Source organism: Chelonia mydas, chromosome 1 (assembly GCF_015237465.2).
Source record: "Chelonia mydas isolate rCheMyd1 chromosome 1, rCheMyd1.pri.v2, whole genome shotgun sequence".
Lineage (NCBI taxonomy): Eukaryota > Metazoa > Chordata > Testudines > Cheloniidae > Chelonia > Chelonia mydas.
Genome location: NC_057849.1, coordinates 236723924 through 236747333, shown reverse-complemented (window position 1 = coordinate 236747333; position 23410 = coordinate 236723924). Strand labels below are relative to the sequence as shown.

At 41.7% G+C, this 23410-nt stretch overlaps 1 protein-coding gene across 39 annotated transcripts in view; it reads left to right on the top strand.

The window, feature by feature from the left end:
* CALD1 (caldesmon 1) overlaps window positions 1-23410 on the top strand; it is a 237455-nt gene that overhangs the window by 123090 nt on the left and 90955 nt on the right. For 14 of the 39 annotated variants that reach the window (XM_043539609.1, XM_043539583.1, XM_043539567.1 and 11 more), the window contains one exon: window positions 938-1049. In XM_043539609.1, the coding sequence (XP_043395544.1) occupies window positions 979-1049 (71 nt within the window). In that variant the 5' untranslated portion in view covers window positions 938-978. Of the gene's footprint in view, window positions 1-18; window positions 327-932; window positions 1050-23410 lie in introns of those variants that run through there. The other 25 variants (XM_027822998.3, XM_043539537.1, XM_043539495.1 and 22 more) reach the window with 7 other exon arrangements.

The following is a 23410-nucleotide window of genomic DNA, read 5'->3' as shown; positions in this document are numbered from 1 at the left end:
AAAAAAAAAAAACCCTCTGAGTGCAGAGTCTAGGCTAGGATTCCAGAGGAAGTTGAGGCCTCCAGCTCTACACAGGAAGCAATCTTAGAGCAGGCCTTAAATGCCAGATTCCAGGCAGAGTTTAACTAACCACTGACAGCTCTGTAAACAAAGCAGGGACAAAAAGAGAACAGCTTTCCCTTTTCTGGTAGTCATTTTTGGTTTGGGGGCTGCAGGGGAATTCTGTAATACTCGGCTTGATGGGATATAAACGAAGGCTGAAAAGGCTTTGTATATGAAGAATTATACAGGGGAAATATTTCATGGACTAAATTATCAAGAAGAAGGTAGGGCATTGTTAAAATGCATGGATTAAACTACAAAAAAGTTGCTTTTGGTTCTTTAAGAAGGATTTATACACAACTCGTCTCCTTCTGGGTGGTATTTAAAAGCTCTGGCTTCTATTCTTTCTCTCTCTCCCTTTTTTGAGGGGGAAAGGAGGGGGACGGTTAGCCTTTCCAGAACATCTCGTTATCTGTGCAGCTAGAAGAAAATGAGAAATCTGCTGTGTAGCAGTTTATTGCTTCCAATAAAATTTGAAGTTAACAATTACAGTCCTGCTGAATTCTTGCTATTGTCTCTAGAAGAGGACCTGTGGCATTACAAATAGCTAGTCTGTGGCTAGCAGATATATACAGTACTTAGGTTAATGCATGTTGATTTAATTTTAACTTGGAAACTAAACTCAGGAATGGGCTGTGTTTATCCTACTAGGCATTTCATTAAGCCTGTTTATCTCCGCAATACTGAGGAATTTTATTGCTACAAAAAAGAAAATGGTACCAGTGGAGTTTAAAAAGCAAAAAAAAACAAAAAAAACCCTGAATTATCTCAGTTGGTTAAATGCATCCAATCGTATTCCATGTCCCTTCTAACTCATTGACCTTTCTCAGTTTAGATTCTGATCTGTTTGGAGTTTGGAAAGCTTGAACACGCACCATGGATGACTTTGAACGCCGCAGAGAACTCAGGAGGCAAAAGCGTGAGGAAATGCGCCTTGAAGCGGAGAGGTGAGGTGTTACATTGGAAAACAGAGCCAGTGGTTTGATTTGTGTTAGTAGTGGCTTTGAGGCTTTCTGTATCTAAATATCCAAAGTGCGGTGCAGTTTTACTGAACAACTTTGCTATCAATATGTTTTAAAAAAATGGCAATGGGTAATGTTTCTGGGGAGAGGCCGAAAGTCAGTGGGAGTTGGGTGCCGAACTTTCTTAGGCTTTTTTGAAAATCCCAGCCTTGTGTGTTGAGGAAGAATGTAAGTACTGAAGGTGGAGTAGGGCAACGTGAAATCATTTACAGGTACAATAGAAAGGAACTTGTCAAGCTGACAATGGTCAGATGTCATGCGTCTGACTGCTTGCTAGTCATAGAAATCAGATTGAGGTGGTGGTTACAGAGATAGAGCTCAAATTATAGTGTGAAGGAAAGCAGAGTGGAAATAAAACCCTTTGAGTACTTAATATGGGAATACTTACCCTTAGACTATTTAATACTCAATATGTGAACTGTATGCTAAAATATCTACACTACTAGTACATTAAATTTACGATTTATTTGCAACTGTTTGATATAGATTATAGAGGCAAAATTCTGCTCCTAGTTACTCCAGATTGACATTGGTGTAAATAAGAGTAGAATGTGACCCTAAATGGGAATAATGTTAACTAAAATGCAGTGACAAGACTTTATTAAATGAACAGCTTGAAAATATTGGGACTGATTCTCCTCTAATTCACACCCATTTTATACCAGTGCAACTCCATTGATGTTAGTGGAGTTACTCCTGTTTTACACCAGCATAAGAGGGGAAGGAATCAGGCCCCTTATATTAAAAACAAAACAAAAACAAATTTCCTTCTTTATGTTACAATGATTACATTATTTCAAAAAATATAATTTACCCATTGCTCTTTCTCTTTCTTATCTGGATACTGAAAACAGTATAGTCAGTTTCACTTTTGTTTCTAGTCTTTTTCATGTCCAGGTTCTCATGTACTAGCACAATGCTGCAGTATTTGAGTTTCAAACACTGCAGAGGTATATTTATTTCTTTTTACTAAGCAGTTTTACATGGAAACATAAAAAGTCCAGGGGATATAATATAAAATACATATTTTTATATCTGCCTTGAACATTTTTAATACGGTCTTGCCCATTCAGGCAGGACTTTTCAAATACATTGCGGAAAGGACATCACATGGATGGACATAGGTGCCTTTTAATTTCTATTTGTTTTAAAAGCAAAGCACTATCCTATAGAACTGTGTATGTAATGGTTCAGATCAGGGTGGAAAACTGATTCTTCGGCTTTGGGAAACAGGAAAGTCAATTGCAGATAAATAAAGCCAATGAAAGCATGGTGGCCGATGTGAAATGAGATGGTAGCTTCCACATTTCAAAAGCCACCATCACAATTGTCAAGTTGGTTAGCAATCTTAACAAAGAGGCTGTAAACTGAATGGGTCATGGAGAATGAGCTACCTTCTAGTGTTTGATGCATTTGGTTGGACAGTTTGAGAGAAACTTGCATGGCCAGTTCCAGTGCTGGACCACTCCTCTTGGTCAACAGGGTCTTCTGTTTCCAGAGCTGTTGGGCTCTCACCACAAAGTAAATTTGCAAAGAAATACACGAATTGAATAAAATGCTTGTCGTAGTTGCTGACAGGGATATAGGTGCCAGTCACATTCACTGATTGGCAGAGGCCTGCTGTTTACGTGAGGACGCAGTAATGCTCAGATTTATCCCATGCCGGAGGTTTGAACCAATGATCATTTGCAATGAATGTACATTTATTTCATGTAGATCCAGTTTATCAGATTATAACAGCTTGGTTTTTGCTTTTTTTGTTGTTGTTGTTGTTTGAAAGGAAAGACAGAGACTCTAGAGGGTGACTGTTAGCAATCCACTCTCCTCACCCATAACCCCAACTTCCTTGAAGAATTTTGGATAGTGTAGGCAAGGAGGCATATGCTGTCTGATGGAGATCTGTGATTAGAATTTCCCCTGGAGGGCATTCAATACACTGTGGGACAAATCACATCCCTACTGAGTTCCCCAATGGAGCTGACTGGACTACAATGACCCAGCTTGACTTTGTGGATGCAGGGTGCAGTTGGAATCCTGCTGGGGGCTTCCTCCATCAGAGGCTGCCTGATAGCCACTGTCTGGAACCCTCACAGTCAATCCTTTAAAAACATTGGCAGCAGGTGGGGGGAGGGTGTGTGTCACTGCAGAGTGTGGGCCTTTGCAGATAAGACCAGGGAGCTCCTGATCATGTGCAGAGACTCATGAACTCCATGGAGACAAAGGCAGGTCTGTGCAATGACCTACCAATATGCTTCAAAGCTCTTTAAACCCCAGCCTCACTGGATGGTAGTTCGGCCACCCAGGGTGAATATATGTCTTCTTGGGCAATCAGGAGTTCAGAGGAATGAAGGGAATACCCTTAAAAATCCCAAGACAGCTTTACAAATCATAAGATCTATGATTCGCTTTCTATTTTTGGAGCCTTTAGGGCTCACAACTTCAGATATTTTCTCTGCAACCACAAGGGCTAGAAACGTACTTTTTGAAAATGAAAGCTGAGATTCTCAAGTCATTACCTGACTCCAGGAGCTGGAGAGTTGGCAACACTGTTACTCAGCCCGATTGAAATCATGACTTAAGGACTGCAGGACGAGGGCAATTATCAGTGACTAGTCACATTTCATATTAAACCTTTCTGTGAATTATATTTTAATTTTTGTGATTTTATTTTATTTATTAAAATTTTTAATTTTTGTTTTATTTTTAAAGCATTCCTGTAACATCTCTATCTGTTTCTCTCTCCTCTATGTCAGGAAAAAATTAGACCTCAAAGGCCCACGTAAACATTCAGACACAGAAATATTTCTATGTTATTCCCTTATTTTAAAAGAGATTTTTTTCCATGACATGAATTTAGTACTCATGAAAAGTGCCAAACTGATGGAACTAAAATGTTCTGTTTGTTCTGAGAACTGGCACCTGATGAGCCATGCCTTCACATTTCCCCACACTGGCCTGTCATTGTGATTTAGATGTAAGCTGAGGAAACTATCTCTAGGTCACTGGCTCTCAAACTTTCCAGACTATTGTATCCCTTTCAGGAGTATGATCTGACTTGTGTACCCCCACGTGACACCTCACTTAAAAACGACTTGCTTACAAAATCAGACATAAAAACACAAAAGTGTCACGGCACACTGTTACTGAAAAACTGCTTACTTTCTCATTTTTACCATATAATTATAAATCACTTGGAATATAAATATAGTACTTACATTTCAGTGTATAATATATAGAGCAGTATAACAGAGTCATTGTCTGTATAAAATGTCAGTTTGTATTGACTTTGTTAGTTCTTTTTATGTAGCCTGTTGTAAAACTAGACAAATATGTAGATGAGTTGATGTACCCCCTGGTAGATCTCTGTGGGTCCCCAGGTGTACACATACCCCTGGTTGAAAAGCACCGCTCTAGGGTGTGCCATGTAATACCCATTGAATAGGCAGGTTAATACACACCTGCCTCCTACAAGGTTTCTTGCACCTTCCGCCAGTGGCGTTGGAACACTTTTTTTTTTATAGTGGGGTTGCTGAAAACCAGCTAACCAAACTGTAACGCAGTGGTCCCCAAACTTTTTACCTCATCCCTCCTTTACCCCGTCCGTGCCCCCCTGCCCTCCAAGAGCTGGGGCCGGGAGTGGGGCTGCGGCTCAGGAGCAGGAGACATGGACAGGGGTAAGGAGGTCAAGGCTGGGGCCTAGGGTTTCCAGGCATCCGGTTTTCGACAGGAATGCCCAGTCGAAAAGAAACCCTGGGAGCTCTGGTCAGGACCGCTGACCAGGCTGTTAAAAGTCCGGTGAGCGGTGCAGCAGGGCTAAGGCAGGCTCTCTGCCTGCCCTGGCTCCGCATGGCTCCCCAGAAGCAGCCAGCATGTCCCTGCAGCCCCTAAGTTCAGGGGCAGCCATGGGTCTCCGCACGCTGCCCCAGCTCCGCAGCTCCTATTGGCCAGGAACCACAGCCAATGGGAGCTGCAGGGGTGGTGCCGGCAGATAGGGGCAGTGTGCAGAGAACCCCGCCCGTCCCTGCACGTAGGGGCTGCAGAGGCATGTCACCGCTTTCTGGGAGCCACCTGAGGTCAATCCTGCCCAGAGCCCATACTCCTCACCCCCTCCTATACCCCAATCCTCTGCCCCAGCTCAGAGCCCCCTCCTATACTCCGAACCCCTCGACTCTACCTCCCAGCTTGGAGCCCCCTCCTGCACCCTAAACCCCTCATCTCCAGCCCCACCCCAGAGCCCACAGCCCCAGCTGGAGTCCTCACCCCTTCCCACATCCCAACCCTCTGCCCCAATCCAGTGAAAGTGAGCGAGGGTGGGGGAGAGTGAGTAACGGAGGGAGGGGAGATGGAGTGAGTGGGGGTGGGACCTTGGGGAGGGGGCGGGGCAAGGGTGTTTGGTTTTCTGCAATCAGAAAGTTGGCAACCCTACTGGGCCACAACTGGGGGCAGGTGCAGGGCTGGCAGCCAGGTTCCTGGGCATGGGGGGGCTGGCAGCTGGGACCTCGGGCGTGGGAAGGCCGGCAGCCAGGACCGAGAGCGTGGGGTGGGCAAGGAGTGGAGCCCTGGGCGCGGGGCCAGCAGCCGGGATCCCACATGCGGGACCAGGAGTGGAGCCCCAGATAAGGGCCAGGGGTGCTGCAGCACCCCCCACACACCTAGTTCCTGCGCCTATGCCTTCCTCTGAAACATCTGGTACTGACGCCTGTCCCAGACAGGATGCAGGAACAGATGTATCACTAGTCTAGCAGTTCCTATGAATATTTGGCTTATGTAATGGGCATGTTTGTTAACTGAGCCTAATTATAAGCAGATTCATTGTGATATGGACAGCTATCCACATGGACACTGTGAATCGGACTGAGACCACCATGTTTCATACACCCCACCGAAGGGCTGTGATGACATTCAGACAATACCCAAGCCTGCTTGCTTCAGACAAGTGACCCGGAGGTGAAAGTATCCATAGCCCATCACAGAGCTTGTGAATCAACCCATTTCAGTGCCTCTTTTGTTGTCCGTAAAACAGTGTGGAGGTGGCAGGTTGTCGGTGTGTTTGCAGCCTGACTCTCTAATTAGTTTGAAGCACTTTTCATGGGGCAAATCCTGCCCCAGCTGCTTTTTTGGGATGAAGGAGACATGGGGAGCTTCTTTCCCTCAGCATGGTCCTGGTGCTCAAGAGAGTGAAGGGCTAGGGCATGGCCTGCTTACCATGTCTGCTAAGGCACAACAGGTCCAACGCTCCTGACCTTTAATGTGTCTATTGTGATATACAGCATGGGCTAGTTAGGGGGTTCACACATCTCCATTTCTAAGGTGTGGCCAGCAACATATGGTGTACCCCAGCCTTCTATCAGTTTGAGCTATCTTGGTCTGTGTTGGCAAACTGGCTCCAGTGAGAACCTCACATCTGATTTAAACCCCAACTAGAGCCGGTCCAGTAGTAGGGGCAGACACTAGGCCTACGGTTTCTTAGAAATGTGCTTAAAAAAAATTTGTGACTGGCTCAGTTACAGCATCTAGCTCTGATATTTGGGATATACATGCTCAGAGTTGACCCCAGGAAACCTGCCTTCCCTTTTAAAGAGCAACAGCCTGATTCTCCATTGGCCTGCACCTTGTGTACAAAGGGAGGGGGAAGTGGGTATGAAATGCTGAATTGATACAGCCTTCTCATGCCAGTGTTGGCACACAGGATGGAAACTGATCTCTTCCATCCTTTTCTGTCATTAACTGCTGCTTCCATCTGCATGATGGTGCTGAGATCGACTGTTCTGCCTTCTCTGCTGTGGGTTCTTCTTAAGGTTTCTCTTGGGCACCCTCGTTTCCCCATCCCAGTTGGTTTCTACTTGACAGCTTCAAGTGGGAGTCCATGTGTTGGCATCCGGAGTACATGTCCCAGATATGTCCAGCACTTCCGTCTGATTCTGGTGGAGAGGAGCTGCTGGTTGGTGACTTCTTGGATCTCTTTGTTGGTGATAAAATCTCTCCATCCAATGCCCAGAATCTTTTGTAGATATTTTTTTCAATCACTCCCAAATCCAAATGCTAGTATTTTACATTCACTTTACACTCTATCATTGTGATCTGGTGGCATTTTACAACTACCTTCTCCTTGTGTAAATGACTGCACAGGTACAGGGCCACAGAGAAGCAGATCCCATGCATGTGGTAGATGTGATGTGCTATATATCTGTATCCAGCAATGCTTTGTGAAGTAGAGTGGAGGCTGTATCCTGCCCCTAAATGTTCATGGGAGTTCAGTGCATGGATTGATGGTAGGATAAGGCCCCAGGGGCTTGATCCAAAGCCTGTCAAAGTCAGTGGGAATCTTTCCATTGACTTCACTGGGCTTTGGATTAAGCCCTTAATGAGTTATGTGAACTAGACTATTTATGAAACCGTATTAATGGCAGTCTCGGAGGAGCAGGAAGGTCTCACTCTTCCTTCCTAGCCACAGGGTACATCTTGTCCTGCAATAGTAGGGATAGCGACAAAAATAGGCTACAGGAGTACATGATCGAAAAATCACATATATTTAATATCTGAAACACAGTGGACCGAATTCCTCCCAGAGGCTGGAGCCTGGGGCTATCCTATCAATAAACTACAAATAATAACTAATGGGCCAGATCCACAGCTCATGTAAATCAGCATAATTCCATTGACCTTGATGGATTTATACAGCTTTACACCACCTAAGGATTTGATCCAATAAGTGGCCCCAAACTATGATGACTCATCAATACAGATCATCTTAAAATTGCAGACTACTGCTTAGGGTATTATGTGCTTACTGTTGGAATGCAAAAGACATTCTCTCTTTCTCAGCAATTTTTTTGTGATTTTGGTGAAGGTGAAAATGACAGTCCAATAACTCATGCTAGAGCCAGACAGGGCTTGGGGGGTGTGTGTGTGCTGTGTAAGCTTGCTGCCAACGCACCCAGATCCTGGCTTGTAGCTGTAAAACCTTTGAGTAAAATATACTTAGCCCAAATTCTTCTCTGTGGCAGTGAGGCAACTCCACTGATGTTAGCATAAATGGGAGGAGAATTTGGCCCCTTGAACTCTCTTAGGCAGTGGGTTCCAGTCATACATAGCACCTTCATAGACTATCAGGGTTGGAAGGGACCTCAGGAGGTCATCTAGTCCAACCCTTTGCTCAAAGCAGGACGAATTCCCAATTTTTGCCCCAGATCCCTAAATGGCCCCCTCAAGGATTGAGCTCACGACCCTGGGTTTAGCAGGCCACTGCTCAAACCACTGAGCTATCCCTCCCCCACTTTGCATCCCTGGATCTCAAAGCACTTTACAACAGTGGATTTTACATTTTTTAAAAGGAAAGACATTTCCTCTCCACTATTCATGTCTTTTGTTCCTTTTTGCATTTCACTTATCTTAGATCAGTGATATTCAGACTAAGGCTCGGGAACCACAAGTGGCTCTTTAATGTGTCTCCCGTGGCTCTTTGCAGCACATGATATTAAAACACTGTGTGATTTAATTATTAACCAGTCTTAGTTATTAACCAGTCAGGATGTTTTTACTATGTTATTAACCATGATTTTTGAAGTGAGGGAGGCTGATTTTTTAAGGAGTGGGACTGGCAGTGTTGCTAACCTAAACACTGGCCTAAAGCAAGAATAATGTACAAATGTAGCAATGCAGAACGCAGCGCTAAAACAGGAATGGGTAACTTTACCCATGAGTAGCCCCAATGACCTGAAGGATCCTGCTCCCTACTTCTGTGTGTAAGGGTTTGCAGGATTCTACTCACAGAAACCTCTATCTAGATAACTGTGCGCGCGCGCGCTCTCTCTCTCTCAAAAGAGAAGGAGATAAAATTCTTATACTAGAATTATCCACTTCTCAACTGAGCACACCTGGGAGACTAGGACTTCTATAATGTTTCAGCCCCTGAGTGTGAGATTTTTTGCTTTGTTTTGTTTTTGTAGTTGACAGGTAGAGATGGATGAAATTTCTCCTTCAACTCACTGTTGTGCAATCTATTAGTCACTAGCTGCCATCCTACACCCCAGAAGTGGTTAAATTTCATGTATGGAGAGTACTTTTTAAACCTCTTTGGGATCTTTGCGCATTCTTTATGTGCTGATGAAACTTTAAAGCTCAGTTATAACTCTTATGAACCTGAGCTGTTCTGGGAAGGAGAAGGCAAACTGGTGAAGTGGCTTAGAAGTATTATGTCTTAAATGTGGTCACCATAGTGCAAAGGTGTTATGGAATGTGATAACAAATGTCTGCTGTTATACCTGTTCACTCCTCCAGTGATACCTGCCCAGACGTACCTCTTCTGAACCTTCTAGTTCTGCCCTCTTACTCTCCAGAGCCCCTGCGTGGCTGTTCTGGGGTGACAAAGGACTTCTTGCACACACTGTCCCCCCATGATGCATCTATGCTATCTATAGTGGCAATGATTTGGCCTTCACTGAGTGAAGAATTTGGTCCAGCGTGTCTTTCTTGAAGTACATGTATTTAAGCCTAACAGAATTTTCAGTTGCACATGCTAGGCACACAATTTTCCAACACTCAAACTTAAGAAAACACACCCTCTTTATTGAGCACTATGTCCATGCCAAATATCAAAATCCAGCCATTTTTACTGTAGTGCCATTTTTTTAAAAAAGTGATTAGAATTCTTTATCATAAAAAGTTGTGGTTTTTTTGTTTTTCCTAATATTGCTTGAATTCAAAATACGTGTAAGGATTTTTTTCATCTTTCCATAAAAATATTCACCTTCTGAAAGTATTGAGGCATGGAAAATTCTGCTTAACTTTTTTCCTTTAATTTACAAGCATCACATGAAATTGAGGGCAAGATTCACTGATATGCTCCAGCTGCTAAATTGGCTTTACAGTTGCTTTGCATCCTGGCACTAAATATTTGGAGCTCACAAGTGAATCTGGCCCTCAGTGTCATAATGAACAGTGTTTTGCAGAGTCTACTTCAGAGTTCCCAGAACTCATGGTAAAGCTCGCCTGACAGGCATGATTCATAGTCTCATTATAATATGTCCTTTTAGCACCATTTTGTGGGTGCATAAACAAAAAATATTTTGTAATCACAAAATTTCAAAGACGCCAAAGTTTCCTTTGGAGCAAAATGAACATTGGTAAAGAGGCGCATGCAGTTTATTTTTAAAAGTATCAGTCAGCTTCACTGATATTTTTTAAATTGTCCTGACTGAGAAGTTTGTATAAATGGAGCTTTGTTCCCCTAAGTAGCTAGCCACGCAGAATTATAAACTTCAGTAAATTGCTGTGCCTATGCTGAGTACCCAGAGCAGACAACAAAACAGACTCTTTATTATTTCAGATATTAATCCCATCTGTATGTTAGGATCATTCTGTAATCTCAGTACTGCATCTACTAAACCAATCAAACTTTCAGTAGGAGGGAGAATCTAAATCCAGTACTGTGACAGTACCAGATTTTCACCTCATTTGGTATAAGGGCAGGTTCTCCTTGGAGGTGCTAAGGGCTGCTGGAAAGCCTGGGAAACAAAAACGAACAACAAAGAGCATTTTACAATTGGTTGTGGAAGGGTATTGGTTGTTAGCTTTAATCAGAGAAACAAAATATGGGTAAGTGTCATCTGGACATTGGGCCAGGTTCTGAAGTTATTTAGAACACTGTAAATCTAGAGTAAGAATAGAATTATTTTAGAGTAGCTGGGACAGGGATGTGGCCTGTTAGCATTAGTTGCACATTCATTACACCCATCTTTAACCTTTGATCCAGGGTTTGACAGAAGACATGCACTGAAAGTGTCCTCAGATTTAGGGAGCTGTAGACATAAAATAAACTGAGTGAAACTTACCATCTTTCATAAAATCTTTTGGTTCTCTAGAATGTCTTGATTAGAAATTTAGAACTAAATGATCAGTTCAGAGGAAAAACAATCTTTGAAGTCTTTGAAGAGAACACCTTCTGGGCATATAAACCACAGAGCTGTACAACGAAAATATTTATTTTCCATAGCATAGCAAAATATTGGTTATGCTTCTGTTAGAGTTGAAAAGGCACTTGCATTATAAGATATTGTTTTCAGACATTTCACTTTTCAAAAAGTTTGCCTGTTAGGCTGAAAATTTAGATTTGCTGTCTAGAGGGTGGGGGAGGAGGAGAGATGCAACAGGGTGGGAGGAGAGAGAGAGTGGCTGTGGGTGTAATGTTCCTATGCACCTGCTGATCTGCTCAGGTAACTCAAGTGCCATAGAGTTTACACTTAATGAAGGGAAAGTGCCTTTGGCATATTTGAAGGACTTTGATTAAGCAGGAACAACTTTATGCCCCAGTTCTGCATTTGGAGGGCTCTGATCTCTGTGAAATCCCATTGACTTCGGTGGGCAAGTCACTTCACTTCTCTGTGCCTGGGTTTCCTCCTCTGTAAAAAGGGGATAATGAGACTGACCTCATCATAAAGCACTTTGAGATTTACTCATGAAAAGTGCTATATAAGAGCTAGGCATTATTATTATGAATCATTATTATCCACTGTTACTCCACAGGAGCCCCAGAAACTCTGACGGCAGATCCCAATGCACCTTGTACAGGATTGCCAAAATGCAAATAAATAAATAAATAAAATGGGTGCCTTATGCTGCTTTTAAAGGTGCCTAGGGGAGTTAGACACCAAATTTATTTAGAATTCCAAAGGGACTTGAGCACCTTACTCTCTTTTGAAAACCACAGGCCTACATAGTGTTTTAAGCTACTAAGTGACCTAATTTTCAAATGTGCTGAGCACTCACCATCTCTTATTGAAGTCATTATTAAATTGTAGCTTATTTAGGGCATAATAAGTATGGAAGTTGGATTATAACTTTAGGCACCTATTACTTACTCTTGGCCTATGTTTAAAAATTACGTATTATGAATAGTAGTAATACAATGCTATTTTTAAAAATATATCTAGGTTTGGACTCCACACACAAGCACACACGTATCTGAAACACTGCATTTATGGAAATGATTACACATTTAAGTTTATGTGAATGATCACATATTTTTATTGTGCCTTGCATGCAAATCTACACTAAGTGAAACAAGATACAGAGTGCATGTATTGGAATCTCATATTGCACACTGTGTGTAGTGTTGAATGTGCTATCAGATTTCTCTTATGTTAAACCCTCCTTCACCCAGGAAATTAAATGCAAATAACTTTGTTAATTCAACATTAAGATGAAGTTTTGAAGGCACAGAGGTTGGGAAATTCAATGTTAAGGTTCCCACACCAACCATAACTGGGCCATTGTGCATGTGTGCATGAATATATATCTCTATATATAGATTAATGTAATTAGTAGAGCTGGTTGAAAACTTTCCATCAAAACTTTTTTCTAGTCAAAATGGCCTTTTTTCTAAATTAAAAAAAAATTATGGCAAATGTTTGTTTCATTAATCATTTCCCATACTTTTGACCACAGAAAGAAAAAATGTTTTCAAAATGCCATAAAAGTGTAAATTGGTCCTAGCTTTGTTGTCTTCAGCAGAGTTATGACCATTTGCACCAGCTGAAGATCTGCCCCCTAAACTTTAATTCTCTCTTTGATGCGTGTAATTGCAATGTTATACTGAGCTATGCCTTAGTTTTGGCATGTAAGAAGTTTAGCACTTTTGTTGGCCAGATTGTGATTCCCTCACTCCCTTTGGATAGTACTGTAGTTCACAAGTCATCATGCTGAGTTTAACAGGACTAATCATGTTGTCATTTATATTCGGTGAGAGTACGGATCATTATTGAAGTACAGTACCTTAATCAGGCCTAATTACAATCTGCCCCTATAACATAGTTTTGAATAATCTGGGCCAGCTCTTCAACTGGACCTGTGCTGATTTACACCAGATGAGAACCTGTCCCTCTGTAGTTTGGGCTGTCCATAGTGTGGTCACATGGGGTCAATGAGGAGCCTATGTAAGCTACGTTTTAAAAAGAAATGTATGATTTGAAATCACTAGCCAAATGTAAATATAAAGATTTAGCTGAACTTGGTATTAAATTATTTCCCCAGCTTTCATGGAGCTGTACAAGAAGATAAAAGTTATTAGGTTCTGTAGAAATTCTGATTATTTTTCCAAATAGGAAAATACTCAAAGGATAAATATGAAAATTAGTCAGACCACTCAGCATTTAGGTATATCTGCTTCTTCTCAATACAAGTTTTAATTTTATTCACACTTTTATGCAATGCTTATGATCAAAAACCAGAAATTAACTCTGATATACAGAAGATTAGATTTCTCTATAAAAAGGATAGTGGATTAAAAATGAAGTCAAATACTAACAAATTTTACCCATGAATAAGCATAGTATGTAAACACTATCAAATTGCTGGTGGCATGGGCAAAGTTTCCTTTAGAACTCAGTTCAATGAACCATAGAGGAAGAATGCCGTACCCCCTGACTTGAAGTGGTTTCCATTATACACAGGGTTTACAGTTTGGTTCAATGGCTCTCAGCACCCTCATTATAAAAATGATTCCAGTGCCCCTGCTCCAACCTTAATCTTAATTAATTAGCCTCTTACAGTTTGTATGGCAACTTCCACCTTCTCTGCGTGTGTGTGTGTGTGTGTATGTGTATATATCTTCTTACTATATGTTCCATTCTATGCATCCGATGAAGTGGGCTATAGGCCACGAAAGCTTATGCTCTAATAAATTTGTTCGTCTCTAAGGTGCCACAAGTACTCCTGTCCTTTTTGTGGATGCAAACTAACACGGCTGCTACTCTAAAACGTCGTCTTACGTTTTGTCTATACTACCCACCTTTAATCACACAGCTATGCTGCTACAGCCATGCCGGTAAAAGGCACGCAGTGTAGCTGCTGTTTGTCCACAGGAGAGTGCTCCTGCCGACAAAACACAGTTCACACCAGAACTTTTTGTTGGTAAAATTTTGTTGTTTGTGGGGTGTGTGTGTGGTTTTTTTTATTACCCCTGAATGACAAAATTTTTGCCGACAAAGTTCCAGTGTAGACAAAGCCTTAGTAATCATACTAATGAAAAAAAATCCCCCTGTTCAGTGGTTTGTCCTTTTGATATCATGGTCTTTTTTTTAGAACAGATTGAGATGTCATAAATATGTCCTTCCTTGGGACTTTAATTCACGAGTACATGGCTCAAGCAACCTCCCCGCCCCAAAATAATGTCAACAGACAATTGCTCCTTAGCAGTGTGGCCACGTAACAAAACGATCACTGGCAGACAGTGACCAATGGGTGGAGTCTGACAAAAGAGATGCAGTTACTGATTAGAAAGAACAATAGCCTCATTAGCTTGGCAGCTGGGCGCTGCTCTTCCAGGAGGAGGAGCGTTATTGTGAAGGAAAGTTAGCATCCTGCATAGCTACTTTCCCCCAACACAACATTTCTTTTGGTTGATTAGAAAATGCACACCAGGAGGCAGAGAGTGGAAAACAGAAAATCTGATCTGCATTCACTCAGGCTGGCAGAAGGCTCACACTCAGACTCCAGTGTCACTGCTTACACTATGAATCATGGAAACTCCATTTGTTTCTCTTGCTATCTCCATTGATTTCAACAGGTTTGCACAAGGTGTTAGAGCAGACCTTCTTCCTTCGAACTCAAATTCGAACAGAAATTGCAAATACACTCTGAAAACATGCTGCTTAATTCAGCTTATTCAAACCAACTCTCTTTCTGAGTGAGCGCCTGTTTATACACAATCATTTTTAATATCTGTCACAGAACTCGCTGTCAGGAATGAAAAACACGCTGGGCCAAATTCTGCTCTCGGTTACATGCATGCAACCCCAGTGAAGTCAATGAGGCTGCATGCATGAAACTAAGAATGAAATTTAGCGTGCTGTTCTGTAAGGTTAAATACTGTGCATTTCTGTGGCATTTTAATCTTAACACAAAGGGCTATATTTTCAAACCGAGGTGAAATGTCTGCACCAATACAAATGCCTAACCGTTCTGTGTCTGCAAAAATCAGCATCTTTATAAGCAAATGAGCACTAACATGAGCAAACTAATTCCTTGTATACAATTTCCAACTGTGTGGGGGTGGAGGAAAGTAACTAAACTGGACAATATGATGGACTTTGTGCAATGCACATGATGATGATTTGTGCAAGATGCCCATATAACATCAAGATGAGTGTGGCAAAGAGTGAAATTCAACCCTAGGTAGAAGACAGCGCAAGTCTTATTCAATAGAGTTGGTTAAAAAATGCCTGAAAGAATGGTTTTTCCATGACACGTTGTGTTTCAATGAAATGGAAATTTCTGTGAAAAACGAAATTAAAATTTTGTTTCAGCAAAACTCCCTCAAAATTTCAAAGAATATTTCCAACTAAAACTAATACAATTTTATCTGCACTGAAATTTTTCATGGGAAAAATAATTTCCCTGCCAACTCTACTTTCCAAATCCTGTGTAGAACATAAGAGAGAACAGAGTGGTGCATAGACCTTATGCTGGTCCTCTGTGCATACCTGACTTTCATCCTTATACCACATTCATCACCATATTATGTGAGCCCAAATCATCACATGAATTGTATGAAGTCCCTCTAGAAGTGGTCTAGTCTAGTTTCTTCTTATCTCCCCACCCAAAATGCTTGTATGAATGGAAGGATGGAAAGATAGATAGATACTGTACACTTGATTACCTACTTGTGCATTTTATTGGTGCAACAGGTACATAGCCATTTTCACAAGTGCATGCATTGTCCCTTGCTTTGAAAATATTCTGCTCACGTAAGAAATGGTGTGCTTGTATTTCTCAAAGCTGGTTTCTCATGAATAATACATACCGAGCAAACTGAACTGCATGTTTGTATTTTAAAGTTCATCGGCAGCCTATGTGATATGACAGCTTCTTCTGGGCCCAGTTACTTAGAACATTCCAAAGATTCTCTAACAGACTATTATTTCAATGTCTTAATAAGGCAGCACTAAAGCCTTCAAAGACAAGAAGGTTGCCTTTTCTAAACACTTGGTACTCATGGATTCCTTTTATGGTTAGGCTTGCAAAGGTGGTATTCCATTGAAGGTCAGCAGCACAGATAACAGAGCGTTTCTCACTGCAACATGCAGTCAGTTTTGAGTGCAGGCATCATGCGTTTGATGCCACACATAGAAGTTGCTCCAAGAAGGTTGAGGAGGGGAAAATAAAATCTTTGGGTAGCAAAATCTAGAAAGAGGGGGAAAATCAGAGTAATGATACAATAGTGAGCTACTGAGCACTTTGTGTGCCCGCCAGTGCTACTGCTCTGTTGTTGGAAAGCTTGCCGTAGATAGTGAATACAGCTTTATTTGCGATATATAGAACACGTGTGTTGGCTTGGTAGTTTGTAGACGGATGCCCCCAGGAAGCTGGGTCACTGGAGTTTCAAGTCAACTCTTAACAATGCCAAGGGTGAATTTTAAAGTCACATCTATGAATGGCTTTTCATCTTTTGAGACATGATTGGGGTAGAGCGCTGTTGACTTTTTCAAACCAGTGAGTTCTGATGCTTGAAGGGGTGTCTCTACTGGAATGCTGTGCGATAAATTTGTTTAAGCAAAGATATTTTTTCCCCTTTATGATCTAATAGGTCTTTTCCATCATTAACCTCTATGCTTATCCTTGCATTAGAGGACTGCAGGAGTTCCTTCAGTGCTGTTGTCTTGTTTCTCAACAAAATATTAGGGGATCAGTGAGTCATTTTCAGCATTCCAATGAGATGGAGTATGTTGATGGATGAATTAATATGGGAAAGATCCCTGCTAAGTACTGAAAATCTGTTTGTTTTTTGTCAGGCTTGTGGGTTATAGAATATACTTAAATTAAACAAAGAAAATAAATCTTCAAGGCAAAACAGAAGTCTTTAGCATATACAGTAGGCTCATAATTTAATTTTTCTTCCACTGATTATTGTCAGATGGACTAATGTGAAACCTTAATAAACCATCAAGACAATAAAATGCTTAAATGGTCTTTTATTCTATGACACCATTTGAGGAAAGGAACACTTGAAGGTGTTGTTTTGGTGGCTCACTTCTTGTGAGTTTAGCTCTCTTCATCTGTTGCCCTGATGCAATAACTTGTTATACCCTGGTCTCATCTAATGCACATACATTACATTCACAATGAGATCTTGATGTACTGACCGTGCTCGGAATATTTGTCTTAAATGTCTGTGGCTCTGTTGACTGTTTAGGCTCCAGAGGAGAAAGGTGAATCTTCCAGTTAGTTGCCTGTGTAGCTGTCAGGATTCAGATTCAGAGCAAGATTATGGGTGCTTTCAAGCTTGCTCTGAGAAGAACACAGAAAATCATAAGAGTGAATAGCAGTAAAGCTTTCAAAGCATCCAGACTGGTTGACATTTTAAACTTTGTGAATACCTGCCTGTGTCAATGAAGAGATTCTAAGGCAAAATAAATTAATTGTACATATGGTTTACATTGAAAAATGCCCTTGTGGCCAGATCCTCACCTGGTGTAGATTTGCAAAGCTCTGAGGATGTAGCCATATATGTTTGAGAGACTGTGTTAAGAAGTTTAGAACCTTTTGGTGAGGTTGCTTACTGCACAACAAATTCCATTCCCTGTGATGACAGTGTAGATTCTGGCTTCAGCAGAGTTACTCTGGATTTAACCGATTGGTATAACTGAGAGCAGAGACTGGCCTTCTTATCCTCATTATTATTCAGGAAGAAAATATTGGTAAGATCTCTTGGAAACTAGGGATTACTTTTTCCGGAACCAACGTATCTTCCTTTATTTATTAGTCATTCTTCCCCCTCTTTGGACTGTATCCTTTCATCAAATTTTAAACCAAATTCCCTGTGGGAGTCAATGGGGAGTCTGGCTTAAAAGCTGATTGGCCCCTTAGTCTTACCTGCTGGGAAGCAATGATGAGAGAGAGAGAGAGAGAGAGAGAGATTTTACTAATTAGCAAAACCCTGAATTTACAGAATGTGTTCATGTTGTGTTAGCATCCAGCAGTTTCATCATTGGGCCATTAGTCTTCAGGACAACTGTTCTAGTTAAAAATATTCTGAAAATTGTCTTTAGTTTAATTGTATATTGTAAACACCAAGGTCCTAACTGTCCGGCTGCAAAGATCCTGTGGCATCATTATTACGAAAAATCTGGTGTTCTTGTCTAAAATTTCTCCTATTCCCACTATTGTGCAGTATTCAGTGAAGTAATTGGCTGCTGCCCTTCACCCCGGAAGCAGCTGCATTTTTGTAGGGACATATGTGTATAGTTTGTATAGCACCTTAGGGTGATTCAGGATGAAAGGTGCTAACATAAATGTAAACTATTAGATGTGAACTGTGAAATGTAAGTTCCAGTCTATGTCTACAGGAGAGTGGTTGAAGCAGTGTCTATACTAAGAGTTACACTTATGTAAATTTAAGTTGCTGCTTTTCAGTGCATCATGACCTGGGTTTTGAAATTAATTTAAAATGGTGAGTTTTAATAGGATAAACTCCTCCCACATGCTGTGCTAATTAGAGTTAGAGTTGGAGCTCTTCTGCACATAAACAATTCTTGCGACGCTGACAAGCTGTTGGAGTTAATTGTAGAGGAGCTAGAAGTGATTCCTTTCGTCTGATTAATGACATTTTCTTTTTGTATATATGTGTGTATATTTCATTTCATCATTTTTGCACCTCACAATCTTTTTGAATGTATTTATGCTCCAAATACCCCTGTTCAGTAGGGGGCTGCTCCTATCCCCATTGTATAGATGGAGAACCGAGGCACAGAGAGATGAAGGAACTTGCTTAAAGTACACAGGAAGTCTATGGCCGAGCAGGGAATTGAACCTGAGTTTCAAGCTTGCCATCTTTGCTTAGTCACTTGCTCAGATTATTCTTCAGGAATGGGCCAGAGCTGAAAAATTTTGATGATGATTTTGAACATAACAAAGTTCAGGAGTGTTTACCAGGGTTTTGCTTCAAGGACATTGTAGAGATGGAAGATTTTGGTTTAGGTCTAACAATCTAGGTTCAAACATCTGGGGATGTTTAGATTTTGGTTTTGGCTCATTTTTTATTGTATGTATTTAATAATAACCCTACATATATTTTGCACCAGGGGAAACTCAGTGTAGTGTAGAACCTTTTATATACCACCACTACTCATTGATTCTTGTCAAACTAATTACGAATCTGGCACAGAGACTACTCTGGTTGCATTGGCTGATGATCTTCTGTCAGTGGATGAAGGTCAGGTATCCATGCTAGTATTATTAGACCTGTCAGTTGCCTTCTGCTGACCATAAGGGTAATTATTACTTCTCTCTGAGAGATTGACTACAATGGCAATTTACAGCGCTGCAACTTTCTCGCTCAGGGGTATGAAAAAACACCCCCCTGAGCGCAGCAAGTTTCAGCGCTGTAAAGTGCCAGGGTAGACAGTGCCCGAGCACTGGGAGCCGCATTCCCAGCGCTGGTAGCTACGCCCCTTATGGAGGTGGCTTTTTATAGAGCACTGGGAGAGCTCTCTCCCAGCGCTGCGCTGCGACCACACAAGCCACGTTGAAGTGCTGCCGATTGGGTTCTGCAGCATATCATCATCAAGCTCGATGTGCCGATGAGGACATTGGGAGGAAGCATGGCTAGTGAGAAGTGTCTTCAGTATGCTAATGTCATGCAGCTTTAAATCTCCATCTTAACTGCACTGAGAGTGTGGTCAGTTGCATTACTTAATGTCTGTGTGAGTTTGGGGCACAGATGAGAGCAAGCTGGAGACTCAGTCTAGACAAGACTAGCGACCATGATGTCAATTGGTTGGGGGAAGCAGCCAGAGGATATGGCAGGTATAATACCCCTTTGATTGAAGGTGTGTGCTTGCTATTTGTGAATTGGGATCACAGTCTCCGTCTGGTTAGCCTCTCAGCTGCTATTAGAAGAGCAGGTAGCAGCTACAGGCATGTCAGGTTTTTTTCCTTCTCCACACAGCCAGAGGGTAGCTTCTGTTTCTTTTGGATGTGGACCTTGTAACTGTCATGCATACTTTCGTCACCTTGGGAGTAGACTATTGTAATATACTCTACCTTGGGCTACATTGTAAATCAATCGATGGCAGATCTAGGAATAGAACCCATGTCCCATCCATTTGACCACACTGTCTCTACTAAAGATGAAGGCTATTGTGGGCTTTGTTGTAGAACTCCCTGATCTGGGTTTTGCCTGCAAGCCATGTTTTGGGCCTCCCTTGAACTAGAAGTGATTTCTATTTTAACCTGTAACACAAAGCAATATCAGTCCCAGCTGACTGACAAAAATTGCTTGCAATCTAGTGTAGACCCTAGGAGGGGCATGTGGCTCGGCAGCCTGTGTGTGCAAGTGATCTTTGTGAACAGACAATACATTCAAACTCTTACTTGGGGATGGGGGAGGAAAGCCTGGCTCATGTAACATAACTCCATTTTTAGATTTACCCCCCTGGTTATTTATCAATTACGTACGCTGAGGGTAGTAAGCAGACAACCACAGAATTGGGGAGGGGGTGGAACTAATAGTTATTATACTGTTCCAAAAACCATAATACTAGATACCAGAGGGAATGAGAGTCAGATGTATGTGATGTTGTTGAACCACCATTGGTAGAACAGAATGTACTGTGTTATCCAGCTACAGCCTTCTCTTTGTCTAAAACCAAATACTATGACTGAAATGTGGATGTCACTCTGTAGCACTTGTGCGGTTTGTAGAATCCTTATTACTGCTCTGTACTGTGTGGAATTTATTAAACTGCAAATTAAAGTTCAATGTCTTAAATCAGTTTATTCTGCTACGTTAACTTTCTTTCCCTTTCCAGAGCGAGTTACATAGAAGTGAAAAAAGTCTGAGCATGACCAATCTAATGTTCCTATTTATTAGTCCTTACTAAGGCAGAACTCTCACTGGCTTGAGTGGGAGTTTTGCCTGAGCAAAGAGCATCAAGTAAAGGTGATGAAAGACTTTTTATGAAACCATTTTTTGACAATGAAAAATGGACTAAAAATTTTCCATTTTTAAATGAGCGACAAACTGAAAACAATTGGTAGATATTGTATTGAAAACCAAAATTGTTTACCAAAAATAGTTGTTTGAAAACTGTTAATCTGGGAATTCTGAAATTCCATGTGAAAAATGGCGTTTTTAACCGGCTCTAGCGCTGAGCTGAATAGGGACCAAGTGGAGGAAGAACTGTCATGAGGGTAAAGATGGATATAAAAGAGAATTTTCATAAAGTTCTAAGGATGCAAATCATGTAAGATGGACCTATTACTTGTGCATTGATGTTGCATTCTAAGCAGAATATAGAGAGTGGTTTAAGTAAAATACAGAATGTGCTCTACTTTATTTCGGTGAAAGAAACTGGTTCTACTAGGAAAAGTGCTCTCTTCTAGTTTGTCACTTGGTTGTCTGTGTTATCCTCTTCCTTCTAACTGGATCATCCTCCATTGCATCTCTTTTTATGTACTTTCTCAGGATCTTAATAATTTTATCATAATTTATTATTTGCATAGTGCTAGCACCTTACAGCCCAAATCAGAGGTCAGGGTCCAAATGTTAGGTCCTGTGCACACTTAGAATGAAAAGATTGGCCTTGGCCCAAGAAACTTGTAATTTAAGTATAAGACAAGAGGTAACAGCCAGGTGAATAGGACAGCCAGGAAGTTAGGGAGTGAGGAAGCATAAAATAACAGTCAGACAATTATTATAGCATAATAAGCAGTGATCGCAGCTCAGCTCACCAGCTGCCAAGCCATTTTCAAGTATTGTCCAGGCATCACAGTGGAAAAGAGTCTTACGGAGTGATTTGAAGGAGGACAATGTAGTCTCTCTCTCCCCCCGCAATACCCACACAATATGAAAAAAGCCCTCCTACATCCTCCACTCTCTTACTCTCCTATTAAAATAAAGAGTCTGATCCCGCATACCTTCCTCAGAAAAGTCTCCCATTAACTTCAGTGGGAGTTTGGACTGACTAAAGAATTCAGCAGATAGACGAAAGCAAATCTCTGTTTTTAAACTGAAGAACAACAACAGCGCAGAAGTGAAAATGTTGGCAACCATTGGGAATGATCAGCATCTTGTTCCTTCAAGTGTTGCTAGTGACACCCGGGCATCCTCTCTCCTTTGTCCCCTCCCTCCTGTGAGTTATTAAATGCCTCAGGACTGGGTGCCACTGCTGCCCTTACACATGCAGGCCCATGGCTGCTTATCATGACTGTTGCTTCTTGCTCAGTAAAGATGTCACACACCTTTGCTCTCCAGCTCCTTCTGAAGTTAAACACACAAAAAGCATTAAAAAAAGAAAGTGACATTGTGGCTGGGCTTCAAACCCAATGGATTAAATAGTTTAAAAAAAAAAAAGTAATTCTTCTGCCAGGTGGAGTTGGCAGCAATAAGGACCATGTTCAATGGCTGGGTGTTTCTCTTAACAGCAGAAAATAGAACTGGCTTAAGCCCCCACCCAATAATTTGGGAAAACGAAACATCTCCCGTGGGTGCCTCTAAAAGGCAATGCTTTCTTCCTCGCACTGAGCCTGTGTATAACAAAATAAAACCTCTATTAACAGGGAAAAAGGGACCCAAGATTAATCAGGGAAAATGCCATCACCATAATTCAAAAGCATGTGACCACAGGCAAATACCCACTCCACAGTGTGTTGGGCAGTGTCCTTTGCCTCAGTTTCTCACCTTGTGGTGTGAAAGTCCAACAAATGAATATCCCTTAACACAACACTCCTCTTTCCCTCCATGGCAGCCAACTCACCATTGGCAGTTCTTAGTTAGCAAAGATTCAGAGGTGCATTCACAGGGGGTGGGGGACACTGAACAACGCTTCTGCTGCTGCCGCCACCATTCCAACTAGCTCATGGCTGCCACTGTCTCTCTGCTGCCATCCCTCTGCCGCCACTGTCTACTGCTGTCCACCATTTCTGTGTTGCTGCCACCAGCAAGCTGCTGTGATATCCTGTTCTGAGGTGCCACCACTTAACTCAGCTTTCACTGATTTCAGCTCTCAGTGAGTTCAGCAGACTGGGGGGAACCTCACTGCCAGTGCAGTTTCCATGTTGCCTTTCACTGTTCCCACACACCGTCTAAAACTTACCCCCCAGACTTTCCCAGCAGTGAGGGCACCGTCCAGGAGTCACTATCTGGAAACAAGGACTCTTAATTGACAATAATCAGTTCTGCCATTAAACACTGGAGAGGGGCAGGTTAAATAGCATCTAGGACTCTTTAGGCAGAGTCCACACCACCAAGTACAAACACCTGTCCACATCCACGCTTAACTTTACTGGGA